The 19,432-nt window shown below is 45.5% G+C and overlaps 1 protein-coding gene across 5 annotated transcripts in view; it reads right to left on the bottom strand.

Moving 5' to 3' along the window:
* The window catches only part of mctp1a (multiple C2 domains, transmembrane 1a), a 979,537-nt gene that overhangs the window by 560,857 nt on the left and 399,248 nt on the right, over nt 1–19,432 (bottom strand). For 4 of the 5 annotated variants that reach the window (XM_070884895.1, XM_070884861.1, XM_070884869.1 and 1 more), the window contains 2 exons: nt 17,201–17,312; nt 4,082–4,120 (listed from right to left, as the gene is read on the bottom strand). In XM_070884895.1, coding sequence (XP_070740996.1) covers nt 4,082–4,120; nt 17,201–17,312 — 151 coding nt within the window. The remainder of the gene's footprint in view (nt 1–4,081; nt 4,121–17,200; nt 17,313–19,432) is intronic. The other variant, XM_070884876.1, reaches the window with a different exon arrangement.

The raw sequence follows: 19,432 nt of genomic DNA, 5'->3' as shown, positions 1-19,432 counted from the left end.
TGAACCTTCTCTGAACAGCCTCCAATGCAAATATATCCTTCTTTAAATACGGAGACCAAAACTGTACGCAGTAGTCCAGGTGTGGCCTCACCAATACCTGTACAATTGCAACAGGACTTCTCTGCTTTTATAGTCTATCCCCCTTGCAATAAAGGCCAACATTCCATTTGCCTTTCTGATTACGTGCATGTTAACTTTTTGTGTTTCATGCACAGGGAAACCCAGGTCTCTCTGTACTGCAGCACTTTGCAATTTTTCTCCATTTAAATCATAATTTGCTTTTCTATTATTTCTGCCAAAGTGGATAACCTCACATTTTCCCACATTATGCACCATCTGTCAAATGTTTGCCCACTCACCTAGCCTGTCTATATCCCTTTGCAGATTTTTTGTGTCCTACTCAAAATTTGCTTTCCTTCCCATCTTTGTATCATCAGAAAACTTGGCTGCATTACACTCGGCACCGATCCCTGCGACACCCCACTAGTGACTGTTTGCCAACTGGAAAATGACCTATTTATCCCAACTCTCTGTTTTCTGTTAGTTAGCCAATCCTCTATTCATGCTAATATATTACCCCCTACGCCGTGAAATTTTATCTTGTGCAGTAACCTTTTATGTGGCAGCTTATCGAATGCCTTCTGGAAATCCAAATACACCACATCCACTGGTTCCTCCTTATCCACCCTGCTCGTTACATCCTCAAGGAACTCCAACAAATTTGTCAAACATGATTTCCCATAATTCAATACATTAGTATTCAATGTGATCTTTTTTAACTATCCCTCTTATAACCTCTTGAGTGAACTTGCCAGATTATAATAAATTATGGAACATTTTGTACTTTGGATTCATGGAATTAAATTTGCCCAGGCAAATTGTAGCAGGAGACCTGAATCAAGTTTATGTATATCTTAATATGAATTTCCTGCTTCATAAATCAAGCCATTTCCAAAGTCAATTTCCTTACTTAAAACTGTTGTCCGAGACCCTTCAGCACACCATTTGATCTCATCCTTCCAATACACCAGCCATACTGTCTTTCCATTATAATTTTTAATATCCATCTTGAAAAGCCACACAGGACCTCAGTTTAACATCGGTGCCGAAATTCAGGCCCACCAGAAAGCTGGCCCACCTACTTTTTTGTAGATGTTTTTACCGTCGGGTCCGACGAGGTGGACTCTTGATCTATTTTCACCTCTTTGGCAATTTTTTTTGAGCAGACCGGAAGTCGGTCATAATGGGGGCGGAGGTGCGGCAGCAAGTGCTGGTGAGGGGCGGAAGTGGGGCAGGATGGAGTGTCCACCATTGTCACTCAGTGGCAGAGCAGTGGTGACGTCAGTGCGTGTGTGCGTCATCACGTTTCTCCCCTCATTTAAAGGGGAGAGAAGCAGCGAATTTTTAGGTTCGGCCACTGGACCACCTGGAAGGGTTTCGGCCGGGTCAGCGGCCTGGCACCCAAGAAGGGGTTGGCAGCCCGGCCAAACCCAGGGCCATAATTGTCCGGCCGATCAGGAAGTTGGCCAGCAAAAAAAAAACATGGCGGCTGTGACAGTGCACCCTCCCCTTGAAGGACCAGCATGCTGCCGTGGCTCACACACAAAAAACAAGGTGCACCGACAGAAAAAGCTGTTGGGGGCACCGCCCGGAGTGGGATGGAGGTGCGGGAGAGCGTTGGAGCGTGCTTTGATGATGAGCTTGGGGTGGTTGGCAGCAGCGGAGCAGAAATGGGGACAGCCCGAAAAATCCCCAAGGTGAATTTGGATCACGGTGGCCAACGGACTGCAACGTGGCGGTCACTTGATTCCGTCGTATGGCCGCCGCAAAACAATGATAACAAGCCTTACCCGGACCCTGAATTTTAGCCCTATCGTTTTGGAAGATCAGTATCTCTAACTATGCAGCATTCTCAATACTGTACTGGAGAGTCAACCTAGATTAGATATTGTAATCCTCGAGTTAACCTCAAACCACAATCTTCTATTTCAGAGGCAATCGTACCAATTTAGCAAAGCGGACACCCTGCAACTTAGTTGAGACTCAGTGGTCAATGTGAACTCCCCTTAACTGGTCGAAAGCAGTTAGAATGGAGTGCCGACTTACCCACTCCTTTCCTGCCCCAGTCTGGTCAACTGCAATTTTAAATTACATCTGGCAAGGACACCAGCGATGTGAGTCCTCTTTAAATATGCAGATTGGGCTGCAATTATGTAATCAGTGCCCAATCATCTGTTTTAACCTGAGGTCTGAGCCGGCAGAAGTAGTAGCTTCATTGCTAGGCAAAATCTGCCGGGAACACCAGCCAGGGCCAGAGGTGGCCCAGTAAGGTAAGATTTAAGAATTTTTTAAAGCAGGTTTCCTTGTGGGTCATAAGGAGCAGAAATGCTTCACTGGGACCCACAAGGAAACCTTGAGCATCCCCTGCCCAGGCACCCCACCCATTCCGGGGCACATACCTTGTGCTGGGACAGATCCCCGGGGTTCCTGGCGGCAGTCTCCTGTCACATGACTTTAACGATCAAGCAGCTGCTTCCCACTGACTTCCTGGCCCGATTGGTCAGGAAGTCGACGAGCAGTATGTCAATGAGACCCAGCTGATTGTTAGAGTTCCCTTGGCTCTTTGGATGGGCTACCTGCTCGCTTGACTGCGTTCCTACTCGGAAATTCAAACTGACCCCTGGGAGCCCACTGATATGTATTATAGGTTTTGCAAGTTATCAAAGTGGGGCAGAGTAAAGGAGGTGCCAGGTGAGGGGGGGGGGTTATGCCACTGGAATGGAAAATTGACATTTCATCCAACTTCACAAAAAACATAGGATGTCAACAAACTAAGATTTGAACTGTTGGGGAAGAAATTGATCTATGGTGAGAGTGCAAACTGGACGATGATGAATCGGCAGCCTGTTTTACAGTCCACCCAATTTTAATGGAAAAGAAAAATCGGGCGGAGTGTAAAACTGGCTGGAGATTTGCCATCGTCCATTTTGTGCTACCGTCCAGGCCCAATTTCATTCCTCTTGTGCCTCCACCCTTTCACAATGTTGCGTATAAATTAAACTTCACCATCTTACATACCAGATTGAATTAAACTGGATACTTTTGAACAGACTTCACTCGCAATCACTGAATACATCAAATTTGTTTGTTACAAACATTGCTTCAACAATTTTAATTGACACCAGTCAGAGTCAGGACCACGTACACAGAGGAGCTCCAACAACAATTTCCAAATGGACAAAAACTGGGATAAATTGGATTTTAAGCAACACTTTTGCTCATTAACAGGTATTATAACACATAGCAGTCATGTTCAATAGATGCTAAACTCACCAGAAAAAGACAGGTGTGCACTAGTTGACTGAGAAAGCCTATTCTGAATCCTGTTTAACATCCTCAGCTCCTACAGATTTGTGCAGAACAGAATTGAATTGGAAAATATGGAATACTCTGACTATGTACAATGAAGAACCTTGCTGTTCTCCAAGAGTGGGACTCATGCACCATTTAATTTGTAGAAGGCTTGTTGAGTAAAATAATGGATAGCAGTCAGACCCCTGCAAGTCAACAGTAGATTGTGTATTTTTCTGAACACAGTTACAATAATGACCTCTACTTCCATTTTAAATTAAAATTTATAACCATCTAATAACTGCTGGCAATAAAAAAATGAAACCACCATTGACAGGCAGGCCTGTTCTATGCAAACAATCAGAATATTATCCATTGTCTATTTTCTTTCTAAGATTAAGGAGTAGGCTGTGTGGACAAAAGTAATGTTGGCAATAACTGCTGGAACCATTGACTGACTTTCATCATGTTTCCACAATAATGATTTGGGGCTTTCTACTATTATCCCCAGTGACAAAATGAATTTTTAAAATGTTTCCTTATGCAGAAATATACACTATCAATCCAAACTATTTATAAAAACAACTTAATTGTGTTTGCTCATTCAGTGAGAAGGAACAAAAACCTGTGGTAAATGCATCTCAATTTTAACGCAGAAAGATGCAAGTTACAAGGCAGCTTTTATTTCTTCCCATGTTGAGTTTCAAACAATTATCAAACTATCCATTACCTTGCAGGATGGTGTCAAATTCCTTCTCCGAAACATATTCTGTGGAGAGGACAAAACATTTAAACACCACTGAGCTGCAATGTTAATCATAATATATAATTAATGATATGGGAAGTAACGCTGCCACTGGAGAAAATGGGAGCGAGCTGGGGGTTTAGTATAATGTATTGTGCCTTATACAGATGGAAGGTTTAGTAACCAAGTAAAATTGAATGAAGGGAACAACGGCTAAGCCAAAGGCCTAACCTGAGCTCAACAACCGAAACCTCAATTTTTCACGGAACTTTAATCTTATTGATTTTTTAAAGTTTTATTATAACCAAGTATGTTGTATTCTAATAAACAGTTTTCAATAGAGAAATTGCCTACTGAACTTGCTGAATAACAGAACCGAGAACTGAGAAAAAAAACGCTGATTATCCAAAATGTTAAGAATCCTGGGAAATTAAAAGTTGATACTAATATATTAAAATGCCATCGAAGGGTGCATTTACACCGGATGTTTAAATCTGAAGTCTGGACCTGACCTGACTCTGGAGTGAAGCAGAGTGAGACTCCCTCAAGTTGGCAGTCCCACACCACTTCAGTTTGACACTGCATCTAATACAATTGCCTCATGACCAAGTGCTCAGATGGCCATTGGAGCTCTTCAGCATTGTTTAAATTTACGTGAACTCAATTTAAATGTTTACAAGCAAGGTTTTCTGTAAACATTTAGGGGTCGAAATTCGGCACCGCCATTTTTGAAGCGGTGTCGCCACATGAGGGAAATTTTTAATGCCTCGCTTCAGGCGCGGTCCCCAAATGCGAAATTCAGTGTTGATGCCTAAAGAATTGATAGCAGCTTAAAATCATGGAATTGCAAACTTACCTGGAGGCGCTAAGCAATGTTAAGTGGGCCGTTATGCATGGGCTCAACATCCGGGAGTTAGGCAGCATTTGGAGCTGCGCCACCGATATAGTGGCGCCACCTGGATTAGGCGTCTCAATGCCTCATGGATATATTCGCTTCCTACGCACTCACTGAGACGGTGAGCTGACCCAACCTAGGTGAAGACACCACCAGCAACGCCGGGGGTAAAAAGAGCTAGCCACCGCAAGGAGCAGCACGAGCCGACCCAAGAAGGGGACAAAATCGAAGTGTGACGTCACCGGAAACCAGGTAGCTGATTGGCTGTGCATTTTGCAGCGAGGTTGTAGCCCAGGAGAGGAGCGAGGTCGATGCCCTGGAGCGAGGTCGGCGTCCAGGAGCGAGGTCTGGACCCAGGAGAGGAGCGAGGTTGGGACCCAGGAGAGCAGCGAGGTCGGGACCTATGAACAAGGTCGGGACCCAGAAGGGGAGCGAGGTCGGGGCCCAGCAGCGAGGTCGGGACCCAGGAGGGGAGCGAGGTCGGGACCTATGAACAAGGTCGGGACCCAGGAGGGGAGCGAGGTCGGGATCCAGGAGAGGAGCGAGGTTGGGACCCAGGAGAGCAGCGAGGTCGGGACCTATGAACAAGGTCGGGACCCAGAAGGGGAGCGAGGTCGGGATCCAGGAGCGAGGTCGGGACTCAGGAGTGAAGCAAGGTCGGGGCCCAGGAGCAAGGTGGAAGGCCAGCTCAAGGAACAAGGTGGTGGTTACGTCTTCTTCTGGAAAGGCAAACCAGAAGCAGAACGCCGCCACCATGGGGTAGACTTCACCATAAAAAATTAGCTAGTTGGGCATCTCAGAGACTCCCCCTGCGGGATAAACGAATGCCTCATGACCCTTCGGCTCACCCTAGCCTTGAACCAGTGCGCTATGGTCATCAGTGTGTATACCCCAACACTTGAAGCTACAGATGAGACCAAAGAGGAATTCTACTCTAGCCTTGAACAATTCCTGACCCGAGCCCCACCGGGTGACACGCTGATCCTCCTCGGCGGCTTTAACACCAGAGTTAGAAAGGACACAGACTTCTGGGGAGGTGTGATCGGCAGAGAGGGGGCTAGGGAACGCCAATACCAATGGAACCCTCCTCCTGACAGAATGCTTAGAACATGGTCTCATAACCAACACCTTGTTCCATCAGAGAGACAAGTACTAGGCCTCATGGCAACACCCTCGCTCCAAGCACTGGCATCTATAGATGTCTGAAGGCTGAGGTCCAAACTAAAACTCGCAACCTAAAGAACAGATGGCAGATGGAAAAAGAGCAGGAGATCCAGCAACTGGCCGACAATCACGACGTATGTGGATTCTTTACAGCAGTCAAGACCACCTAAAGCCCAAGCACCCAAGGTCCTACCCCACTGAGGGCCAAGAACAGAGAGGTACTCACCAAGGACAGAGAGGCAGTCAGTGCCCGCTTAACCAAGACTCTGTCTTGGACGTGAGTGTCCTTGACTCCATCCCACAGCATGCTACCTGCTACTACCTCAGCACAACCCGAGCTCGGCATGAGGTTGAAAAGGCCATCCGACAACTGAAGAACACCAAGGCCTCAGGAGCAGATGGAATCCCCACCGAAGCACTAAAGCATGGTGGAGAAGCACTTAATGGTGCAAATCCATAACCTCATCTCTCTTATTTGGAAGGAGGAGAGCGTGCCAGGGGATCTAGAGACGCCGTAATCGTGACCATCTTCAAGAAAGGTGACAAGTCTGATTGTGATAATTACAGAGGAGTTTCCCTGCTGTCTGTCACAGGGAAAGTCATCGCAAGAATCCTCCTTAATTGCCTTCGCCCAGTGGCTGAAGAGCTCCTCCCAGAGTCGCAATGCGGATTCCGCCCACTAAGGGGCACAATGGAATGGACATGATCTTCCCCGCGCGTCAAATTCAAGAAAAATGCAGGGAGCAGCACCAACCTCTGTACATGGCCTTCTTTGACCTCACAAAGGCCTTCGACACTGTCAACGTGAGGGATTATGGAGCGTCCTCCTCAAATTCGGCTGCCCTCAAATGTTCATCACGATTCACCGCCTGCTTCACGATGACGTGCAAGCCGTGATCCTGACCAATGGATCCACTACAGACCCAATACACATGCGGACCGGGGTCAAGCAAGGCTGTGTCATTGCACCAACACTCTTCTCAATCTTCCTTGCTGCAATGCTCCATCTCACCCTCAACAAACTCCCCATTGGAGTGGAGCTAATCTATAGAACAAACGGGAAACTGTTCAACCTCCGTCGCCTCCAGTCCAGATCCAAGGTTGTCCCATTCTCTGTCATTGAATTACAGTATGCAGACGACACTTGCATTCGCGCACATTCGGAGGTCGAACTCCAAATCATCATCAGCACCTTCACCGAAGCGTATGGGAGTATGGGCCTTTCATTAAACATCCATAAGACAAAGGTCCTTTACCAACCTGCCCCTGCCACAGTACTGCCCCCCGATTATTAAGATCCATGACGATGCCTTGGACAACGTGGACCATTTTCCATACCTTGGGAGCCTACTGTCAACAAGGGCAGATGATGATGACGAAGTCCAACACCGCCTTCAGTTTGCCAATGCAGCCTTTGGTCGCCTGAGGAAGAGAGTGTTTGAAGACCAGGACCTCAAACCCGGCACCAAGCTCATAGTCTACAGTGCAGTAGTGATACCCACACTTCTATATGCTTCAGAGACATGGACTATGTACAGAAGGCACCTCAAAGCACTGGAGAAGTACCACCAACGCTGCCTCCACGAGATCCTGCAAATCCATTGGCAGGATAGGCACACCAACATCAATGTTCTCACTCAGGCCAACATCCCCAGCATCGAAGCACTGACCATGATCGATCAGCTCCAATGGACGGGCCGCATCGCCCGCATGCCCGACATTAGACTCCCAAAACAAGCGCCTCTACTCGGTGCTCTGACACAGCAAGCGAGTTCCAGGTGGGCAGAGGAAACGCTTCAAGGACACCCTCAAAGCCTCCTTGAAAAAGTGCAACATCCCCACCGACATCTGGGAATCCCTGGCCCAAGCCCGCGCAAAATGGAGGAGACGTCAGCGGACGGTTCCCAGCAGCTTTCCCCTCCCACCCATTCCAGACTAGATCAAAATTGGCACTGGGCGGAACCTGAGAAGGAATGTCAGTGGCAGTGGGTGGCAGTGGGTGGTGAGTGCATCAATTTCGGGTCCAAAGTTGTTGTCTTGTGCTTCTTTTCAGCCCACGTGATTTATGTTTTCAATAAATCAAGTTTGGATTCACATTATGATGCAGTGATTATTAAAGACAGGGCTGCAGGGTGTGTAGCGATATGTTTAGTTGATGCCCATGTGTATAGGCTGTCCATTCGGCACGTCAAGAGTAATTCATTGGAATCGATGAGCGATGAGTCTCTGACGAGCAGCCCTTCCAGCTGCAGCAGTGTCATGCCGCCTCCTCCTTGGTTGAGGCTCCTCGTCTTCCTCCTCCTGAGGTGGATCATCCATTCCTGGTGGTAATGGCTGGACCCTCATAATGGTCAGGTTGTGCAGCATGCAGCAGACAACGGTGAATATGGAGACTCTATCAGGTGAGTATTGGAATAGAATCATAGAAATGTACAGCACAGAAAGAGGCCATGTTGGCCCATCATCACCGCGCCGGCTGACCAAGAGCTATCCAACCTAATCCCACTTTCCAGCTCTTGGTCCATGGTTATGGCGCTTTAAGTGCACATCCAAGTATTTTTTAAATGTGGTGAGGCTTTCTGCCTCTACCATCCTTTCAGGCAGTGAGTTCCAGACCCCCATCACCCTCTGGATGAAGAAATATTCCCTCATATCTCCTCTAAACCTCTCCCCAATTACTTTAAATCTATGCCCCCTGGTTGTTGACTCCTCCGCCGAGGGAAACAGGTCCTTCCTATCCATTCTATCCAAGCCCCTCATAATTTTATACACTTCAATCAGGTCTTCCCTCAGCCTCCTCTGTTCCAGAGAAAACAGACGCAGCATCTCCAATCTTTCCTCATAGCCAAAATTCTCCAGTCCAAGCAACATTCTTGTAAATCTCCTCTGCACCCTTTCCAGCGCAATCACATATTTCCTGTAATGTGGTGACCAGAACTGTACACAATACTCCAGCTGTGGCCTAACCAATGTTTTATACAGTTCAAGCATAACGTCCTTGCTCTTGTATTCCATGCCTCGACTAATAAATGCAAGTATTCCATATGCCTTCTGAATCTCCTTATCTACCTGCCCCTCCAGAGCGGACAAGGCAGCGGAAACACTGCTTCAGAACTCCGATAGTTTGCTCGATAATGGCCCGGGTTGTGGTATGGCTGCTGTTGTAGCGCTGCTCAGCAGGGTGTGGGATTGCGGAGGTGTGTCATCAGCCAGGGGGCACACCATATCCTTTGTCACCCAGGAGCCAGCCACGGCCTTCATGCGGTGGCTTGAAGAGTCATGGCACAGTGCTTTCAAGCAGGTTGACGGCATCGTGGCAGGTGCCAGGATATCGGGCATTGACAGCGAGGATCAGCTGCCTGTGATCGCAGACCAGCTGTACGTTGAGGGATGGGGCCCTCAATGCTTATAATCAATGGCTCTTTGAATCCTGGAGAAGCCCGCTATCCTGACAAAGCCATGGGTGCGCTCATCCTGGTCTTCCCTTGACATGCTGAACTTGATGTAAAATACTTGTTTGCCATAGAGAGCGGCGGTAACCTGGCGAATACAGCAGTGTACTGCAAATTGCAAGATGTTGCATATATCGCCTACAGGAGACCAGAAGGAGCTGGTAGCATAGAAGTTCAGTGCTTCTGTCACTTTCACTGCCACTGACAGCGAGGTCCTGGTGCCAATGTCAGCTGCCAGGAATGTCTGCAGAAGATTGCAAAGCTCCGTCACCACCTCCTTGCGGAACCTCAGCCTTCTTAAGCAGTGCTCCTCGGACATCTCAAGATAATAGTAATGCGCACGGTAAATGCTGCGTGTGTACGGCCTCCTGCCCCGCCATCTGGGGTGTCTCCTCTGGGGAGGATACACATTTGCCCTAAGCTGTCTCTGCAGTTGGAGCCTTTTAAGTTGTTGCCGCAGGACGACATGGTGTGCGATTGCTGCCCCCATCACTTGGCACAGGTCACAGCGAAATGCAACTTTCAAATTTTTCCGATATGGAACCCAACAATGTGTTTGAGATACTAGTACTGAATCTGATGAGTCAACAGCAGTACAACACCAACACCCTACTCTCGTGTGAGCACCAAACGCAGCACTGACCGAGACCTCTGAGCATCAGCTGCAACTCCCTTTAAATAACACCCCAAATTAGTTTCTCCGCCTTGTGAAGTTGTACTTTTTCAGGCGTCACCGATGGCAGCAGTTAAGTGAGGCGGTGAAAGTGAATGTGGTGAGAAGGGCGCCAAGGAGGCATTGCACACGTACTGACCTCATGATTTCCATGGCGTTAGCTGGTGGGATGTAACGTTTTTACGCCCTTAAAAAATGACCACCGAATTTCGCTTCAGGTGTGACCAGCACTCAGCGCCACTCCCAACCGCCTAACTCCCAGTTCACACCTAACACTGGTCTTATCAACAGGCATTTCAACCCCTTAAATTTCTAATTCTTGGGAGAGAACACTGCACATCTATGTGCCCAAACATGTGCAGAGCTCTCTCCTGATGCTTAGAATTCCAGAAGGCAGTATCCAAACAATATTACATGGGTCTGCCTGGCTGGAACCCAAAAGTACATCCTCATCTACTAAAACTCAAGTGTCAAAAGAGGATCTGCATTCTTTTAAAACTCACTGCCTCAAGCTCAGTGGTTTTCTGAGTTTCATAATTGTAAGGAATTTTTAAATATCATTTATATATTGAGTATAAAATAGATTGAGATGTATTACAAAAGAATATGTGCCACTCTGTTGATTTTGATCTAACATTTGCCAGAGTGTTACAGTCAGGAGACTACAAAGAAACAGGGGAGTGGATTTCCCCATACAAACATATCCTGACTATTTTCATGTAATTTGACTTTGCTTTTTAAACAGGACTAAGGGCCCAAATTTGCTCTGGAGTTGCTCCATTTTTTTTGGAGCAACTTGATTTTTCTGGAGTACCTTAAAAATCCCCATTCTGCACATTTAATTTGCGACAGTGTAAATGAGTTAGTTTGGATTTTTTTTAGTTTAATTTTTTTCTCCAAAAGTGGGTGTTACCAGCCATTTTGGCCATTTAAGCCAGTTTGGACAGCTAATAGTTGCTCCAAACTAACTTAGGCCAGCGTATGTGGCCACTTGTGGCCGTACAGAAAACCCTTGCGGAGAGTTAAGAAATCAGCGCAGTTTAGTACATTTAAAGCAGCAAGACTTACAAAGCACTAAACAAAGCACAAAAATAAGCATTGAATAACAAATAAAAAATACAAGGAAGCTGAGAGGACCTGCACCAAAACTTATAAAGCACTAAACAAAGCCCAAAAAGTAATAAGCAATTAATTAACAAATAAAAAATAGAAGGAAGCGGAGAAGACCTGTACCTAAAGCACCAAGACTTATAAAGCACTAAACACAGCACAAAAAGTAATAAGCATTTAATAAAAAATAAAGAACTGAAGTAAATAATTCAATTAACAAATAAAGAACTGAAGTAAATCCTACCTTTAACTAAACTCGGCAGCAGCCGGCCTGTGCAGGAGGCCATTTGGCCTGGGATAGGGGCAGTAAGACATACACCAGGAGGCTAGGCTCAACGCGGCATCAGTGAACGGGGGAGGGAGGGAGAGGCTGAACGTGGTATCTGTGAACGGGGGAGGGAGGGAGAGGCTGAACATGGCATCTGTGAACGAGGGAGGGAGGGAGAGACTGAACGCGGCAAGGGTAAAGGGGAGGGGGGGGGAGAGAGATCCACAGCGGGCCCGCCCTGGCATGTACGGGAGACCATTTGGCCAGGGATTGGGGCGGCGAGCATCGGGTCCTGCTCACAGCCTGCAGGGCGCGCTGGGAGGGCTAGGAGCATGCGCGCAGACTCCACTGCACATGCGGACAGCTGCCAGCACTGTTTTCGGCGCAGGGCTGTAGCTCCGCCGCCCCCACTCCACTATATACGCCGTGCTAGGATCCGGGACACTCGGCAGAGCGGCCAGGATATGGGCACATTTTTTCGCCGCCGTTTCCAACGTACAAAGTCGCCGCATCTCGGGTTAGTGCACCGGAAAAAGGGGTTGGGGAAATTTGGGCCCTAAGATTCCACTACTTTCATATTGGCTCAATGGATAAATGAACTGCATGATGTGGCAGTAATTATAGACCAGGAATGTCCATGGGCAGTTCTGAGTTAGATAATATCAACCAAGGTATGAGTGTGGATGTTCGAACTTCAGAGGAATCATTGATTATAGCAGGTTTTGAGATGCTAACATCGACTGGGTTATAAGTTTAGCGGCAGGTGCTATTTAGCACTGACGATTGGCATATTCATTTTCAGCGCCCTAAGAGGGAGGTGGTGCGTTGAAAGTAGCGGTGCTCACCTCTCTTAGGGCTATATCGGGGCGCTAACCTCGGAGCGCTATTCAAGTTTGGGTGAAGGATTAAAAATCATTGGAAATCATGTACATGTAAGGAAAAGGGCCCCGGCAGCTGCTTCAGAGGTCAGAACGCCAGCTTTCTGTGGCGTGATTAGTGTCAGGCAGTAAGTCCAGCGAAGTAAGTGAAGTTTGCTTCTGTGGCGCTACCAGGGAGTTGCACACTCATTAACATCACCGTTTCAGTGGCGCTACAGTGCCTGGTGCTAAGTATTAGCGGCGCCAGTAAAAACATAATCAAGTTCGCGAGCGGCGCTAATATCACTGCGCCCAGGCACTAACCTTTTACCGTTCCAGTATCACTCCTCGTGAGCGCTAACTGGTGGTGCTAATCAATTCAATTTCTAGCCCGAGTCTATTCTGGAGTAGATTTTAATTTTTGTGTAGCTAACCGGTGGAGTGTATTGCCCACCCACAGTGGCAGAGCTGGTTTTGGGCTACTGAAGGAGTTGCATTCGAGATTTGACTGAACTTGGCAGGAAGGGAACCCAGCTCAGAATTGGGGTGTGCCAACATACCTAGTTCAAAAGCCGAGCTTGTAGCTGCACAGATTTTTAGGCCAAACCTGGAGGCCGAAGACGAGTGACAGAGGTTCCTGGGAGAGAAATGGAAGAGACCCTCCAAAGCCGTGTTGGGCAATCTCAAAATGATTGGGAGGGTCATGATCCTCCCTGACCTCCCACTGGCTCCATCACTGCCTGCCTATGCCAGAAGCGAAGAGGCAGGAGCACTTCCAAGGCTTGGGCTTATTTAAATAGATCCGATGAACTGTCTGCCACAAATTACAATGCAGCCTGGAGGTCATCCGGTCAGCTGCAAGGAGTAACTCCTGGGCGAGGGAGAGAAATCCTCGGGTGGCAGCAGCCCCTATTATTTTGGGGGGATCCGGGGGACCACTCCTACTCCTCCTAGCGCACTCTCCGCCCACTGGTACCTCAAAATTGCATTGGGTTCTACACCAATGTAGGACATTATTTGCATATTATAAATAGGCTCTTGCCTAAAACAGATGGTTGGCTAGGCCATCCATATGAAGGCACCAAAGGAAATGCCAGGAAATGGATCGAGAGTAGCAAGGGGACGATAAATTCAACTCTGTAATTTTGAGCGTGCTGTAGCCCTGTTCCTGTCTGAAAACAGTGACCAGAATTAACCCCCATGACAAAGTAGATTTGACGTGATTTATAGAAGGACTTGTCTACAGGCTGAATGCCCTTTTCTCATTCTATGCTTTCTTATATTCTTGAAAAGGGAAGCTAAAGTCACCACACAGGGGTCTGTGTGTAATAATGTATTTAAACAAGTGAACCAGACATCATAATTCACAAGTGACAAAGTATGCTATGTCCAGCCAGACTCAGTACTTGTTAAATGTGCTAATATAAAGGGACCCACATGGTGCTTTGTTTGCACAATGGGCAAGTTGAATCATATAGAATCATAGCATAGTACAGCACAGAAGGCGGCCATTTGGCCCATTGAATCTACTCTGTGCTGGCTCTTTCGAAGAGCAATCCAGTTAGTCCCACTCTTCCATCCTTTCCCCATATCCCTGCAATTTTGTCTCCAAGTATTATCCAATTCCCTTTTGAAGGCTGCTATTGAATCTGTATCTATTACCTTATCAGGCAGTGCATTCCAAATCCTAACCACTCTTTGCGTGATTTTTTTTTCCCCTCATGTCACCTCTGTTCTTTTGCTAATCACCTTAAATCTGTGCCCTCTGGTTATCACCCCTTCAGCCATTGGAAAAAGTCTCTCTTTATTTATTCTCTCTAAACTCTCCATGATTTTAAACACCTCTATAAAATCTCCTCTTGGCTTTCTCTGCTCCAAGGAGAGCAAACTAAGTTAATCTATATACCTCTTGAATATTTGTTTGAAGATGCAACAATTAAAGAAATGGAGACTATCTTATACTGATGGGCAAGTTGTTGTTAATGTTCATCATTATGAGTGCAGGAGTCCAGTCTTAGATGCACAATGAACATTTTGTTTGCAAATGAACAGACTCTTTGTAAACAAAGAAATATGGAGTAAATTTTCATTTCACAGCATAGCAGTAATCTGGCAGAGTGGATCGCCTGGCTGTTATCGAACCCATCTGGTTTTCATTCCACTGATTTCGGACAGGTAATCCGTTCCGCCAGATTGCAGCCCATGTGGTGAAGACAAAAATTTATCTCATGGTTTTTGTTTAACAAAGCAGATTTTTTTTCTGTCTCTGGAGCTTGCTGGAGGATTGTAGAGTTTTATCACTTGGCTCATCTATTAAGCAAGCTTTTTGTTTTCTTTTCTTGTGATAGGTGACATTATACATGTATGTTTTGCCTTAAGTGTAGAGTTGTGGAAAAAGTGTGGATTTCCACATTGCATTTTTGTTTTCCATGTGGAAGAGATTTAGAAAATCTTCATCAGCTATTTCTTATTTACTTCAAATTAAACTGTGGGAGTAGAACTCAGGCACACAGGCTCAAATTAAAAAAATACATTTTAGGAATGATACCAGAAGATTCTTCTTCACACAAGAGTGGAATAAACTTCCGGATAGCAGATTGGAGGCATAAACCCTAAAACCATTTAAGGAAGAATTGGATGCTACAAAGGGGGATGCTAGAATCTCTTTGGATGGATGAATTAAGATGGACCAAATGACCTTCCTCATCTGTAATTATATTGTGATCTTTGTACCTGTTTTAAAAAAAAATATTGTTTACATTGGTTTTCCTCTTGAAGTTGATAGTCCAAGTCCTGTTTGTTATTTAGTTTAGGAACATATAAAAATTGATGAGCAGGAAAAGACCAGCTGGTCCATCAAGCCTGCCGGAGCATCATGGTTAAACACTTCCACCCTCCCCCCACAACCTCCTCCATCTCCCCACTGCCGCCCATCTCCCCGCCCCCCGCCCTACCCCACTTCCACACCTGCAACCATGTCATCTCCTGGGAGAGTCAAAAAATGAGTGAAAAAAACCAGCACCAATAGGGAAAAAAATACTCTGGAAAATTCCTCAACGACTCCCTGAGGCGATCAAAACCAGTTTAATATTGTGTGGTTGCTTTCAAATTCCCTCACTCCTCTTGTCATAGGATTACTCCCTTGTTCCCTTCTCCCTCATCAATGGCTGCTCTTTCAACCATTACCTTTAAAAATCCATCTCTAGATACCTCCACCTTGCCACTCCATTCTTGTTTTCCAAAACCTCCTTGGAGTCCATCTTCTAAATTGTTCCTTCCACCATCCCCAACCTTCAATATTTTCATCCCTACTCAACACGTTTTCTTTTCCTGAGAAGTGTGATAGAACTGCAAGGTCTTTTGTCATTTCAGATCGTATTTGTGAATTTTCAATTTCAGCTTTTATGCATATTTGTGATATTTGAGATAATGGCTATTGGGTTGGAATATGACTCATAAAGAGATCAATTTTGATTAATTTTTGAAGTATTTTTTAAACAAAAGGAATTTTCTATTTGAGTGTCTTAGGATTGGTGTGTTCCTTTATCACATGCTATTTATTGTCACAATTGTTGAATGAAGGACAACAAAGACAACAAAGTGTGATAGTTACTCATATAATGTCATTCAAAAATATTCTGTGTAAAACACCAATGTTATCACATTGCTCCGAAAATGAACTCCTTCAAAATGTTCTCAGCACTGCTGAATCTAACCTGAAACCTTTACCTCACAAACACTATGAACATTCAACTGTACATAATGCACACCAATACTGGTTAGGTTTGATAGTGATGCAGTTCAGTGTGTCATGAACACTGATCACATGCATGAACATCCAGTGTTAAGTAATTATAAAATATATAGGAGGCAAATTTCCTTGTGGCTTCTCTCGCTCCACTGCCGTAATTTTGGCGCTGAAGCCCCGAGGAAACTTACCCCATAGTTTTTCTTCAGCTCGGAGAGTTTTTGAAACAGTGACACAACAGAGCAAAACAAGTGTCACAAAAACAAAGATTAACAGAGAGCTGACATGAAATAACCTGATACCTTCCAGGTGGGACTACCTGAGCAATGAGCCTGGATGTTGACATTTACTTTGAAAACCTTGGGGGTCAGCGTAAGTTCATGGAATTCAAGACTGGATTGTCCTGAACACTGTAAAAAGATGTCCCTTCATGCAGAGGAGCAAACATATTATTGTTGTCCAATTTATGCAGAACACTACAGAATGCACACTGTTCCATGTCTATTGGTAATACTCACCAAGGCACAAAAGCACTTTATTGTAAAGGACTGAGAATTTGAGTCAGACACTCAATTTTTATCCAAATTGCATTCCCCATAGAGTTCTAGAACCGGGCTCCTTGCACTAATATCAGGATGGCCAGGGGTCAAACAGATGAAAAATATAACTCTTTTACCATTGTGTTGACTCTTTTTTATTAACTACAATGAAATAACACACTTAGATTCAAAGAGGGATGCCACAACACTCACTGATTCATGGTATTGAACAGCTTTGGACACATCCTAAGTTTGGCAGTAGTATCCTTTACTGCAATAAATAACTGGGCCCTTTACATTTTACTGAAATACTTCCACAAAAGCTAATACTGTCACAGGTAAAAGAAAATTATCTGTTACATTTTCCCACATTCTGAAGAATAAAATGATAAACTTACAGTGTCTCTTGGATCACTTTCTCTGTGAATCAAGGTAACTGTCATTAACAGGTGCCCTAGAATTTGAACAGGACAGCTTGGGTCCTTCAGATTTAAAGTGACTTCAGTTGATCTAGGGGGGGAAAAAGTTACATACAGTACATTGAATGAGTAAAATTGAACAAAATGTCTAGCAAAGGACTGATACTTTCTTTAATTCTTAATAAAAGACGTTTGTTACTGATAATCTCTTGAACTTGGAGACAGAGCTGGGAGATTTGCAAACCGAGTGATTCGCAAGCAGAGTGAGGAATTTCGTGAGCGCAGGAATTAGTGGAGAGCAGGAAAGTGGTGGAGTCATCTGACTGAAAAGGAAAAGTGGAGCTACAGAACCCAAGGTCTCTAATTTAATAGGCACGAGAGCAGACCTATGGGACAACGAGAGGAGCAGCCACAGATAAAGATAGGCCCATAAGCTCGGAGGGAGCGCGATTGTCACGGAGCGAGGTAAGTGACATCAGTGAAAGGGAAGGAGATGATTGGTGAGTAGCTGGTGATTGTTTTGTTTTCAGTTTTCAGTTTATTTCTGTTAAGTTACTTAAAAAAAGGAAAGACGTTAGTTAATTGTCAAATAATTAAATAAAGACAGGGCAAGGCGGCTCGGTTCAGCGGAATGCACATCCTGTGCCACATGGGAATGACAGGATGCTTCCCATATCCTGGACAACCACGTGTGCTGGAGGTGTTGCCAGCTGGAGGAGCTCAAGCTCCGGGTTTCAGAGCTTGAGCAGCAGCTGGCATCACTGCGGTGCATCTGCGAGGCTGAGAACTTTGTGGATAGCACGTTTCAGGATGTGGTCAACCCACAGATAAAGAGTGCGCAGGCAGAGAGGGAATGGTTGACTGCCAGACGCAAGAGGAAGACCAGGCAGGTAGTGCAAGAGTCCACTGAGTGCATCTCACTCTCCAACCAGTATTCTGTTCTGAGTACAGAAATAGGAGGACAGAGCAGATGAATGCGTGGCTGGAGAGATGGTGCAGGAGGGAGTGTTTCAGATTCCTGGGGCATTGGGGCCAGTTCTAGGGGAGACGGGAGCTGTACAGGCCAGACAGTTTGCACCTCAACTAATATCCTTGCGGGAAGGTTTGCTAGTGCTTTTGGGGAGGGTTTAAACTAAGTTGGTACCAGGATGTAGCATTAGAAAGGAGAAACAAAGGGCACAAAGGATTGAGAGAGATGGATAGCACTAAAACAAGAAATAGTAAGGTATTAGGTGGGGCCAGATTAAGAGAGAACACAGGACGGTCTAGGATAGGTCTACAGTTTATGTATGTGAACGCATGAAGCATAGTAAACAAGGTTGGTGAGCTGCAAGCGCAAATAGCCACATGGGAATTTGATGTTGTGACAATAACAGAGACCTGGCTCAAAAAAGGGCACGATTGGGTATTAAATATTCCTGGATAAAGGGTGTTCAGGAAAGACAGGAGGTGTTGTGGATGTATTGGTTAAGGAGAATGTTACAGTGCTGGAGAGAGAGGATGTCCTGGAGGGGTCAAGACAGAATCTATTTGGTTAGAATTAAGAAATAATAGACGTGCCATTACACTGCTGGGTGTATTATTTTGGCCACCAACTAACGGGAAAATTATGGAGGAGCAAATTTGCAGAGACATTACAGAGAGGTGCAAGACCTATAGAATAGTGAAAATGGGGGACTTCAACTATCCTAACATAGACTGGGATAATAATAGTGTAAAGGGCAGAGAAGGGGAAGAATTTCTGAAGTATGTTCAGGAGAACTTTCTTGAACAGTACCCATTTCAGTTTCCGGCCCAACGAGGAAGGAGGCATTGCTGGATCTGGTTCTGGGGAATGAGACAGGTCAAGTGGAGCAAGTGTCAGTAGGTGAACATTTAGAGAACAGTGATTGTAGTATCATAAGGTTTTTAATTAGCTATGGAAAAGGACAAGGAGCAATCTAGAGTAAAAATACATAATTGGAGGAAGGCAAATTTCAGTGGAATGAGAACGGATCTGGCCTGAGTAAATTAGAATCAAAGTTTGGCAGGCAAAACTGTAGTGGAACAATGGGCTGTCTTTAAAGAGGAAATAGTTCAGGTACAGTCGAGGTACATTCCCACGAAGGGGAAAGATCTTCCTGGATGACGAAAGAGATAGAGAGTAAGTTGAAGCAGAAAAAGAGCGCATATAACAGATGTCAGGTTCAGAATCTGAGAATCAGACTGAAT

Source organism: Pristiophorus japonicus, chromosome 1 (genome assembly GCF_044704955.1).
Source record: "Pristiophorus japonicus isolate sPriJap1 chromosome 1, sPriJap1.hap1, whole genome shotgun sequence".
Taxonomy (NCBI): domain Eukaryota; kingdom Metazoa; phylum Chordata; class Chondrichthyes; family Pristiophoridae; genus Pristiophorus; species Pristiophorus japonicus.
This window is presented reverse-complemented; position numbering and strand designations above follow the sequence as displayed.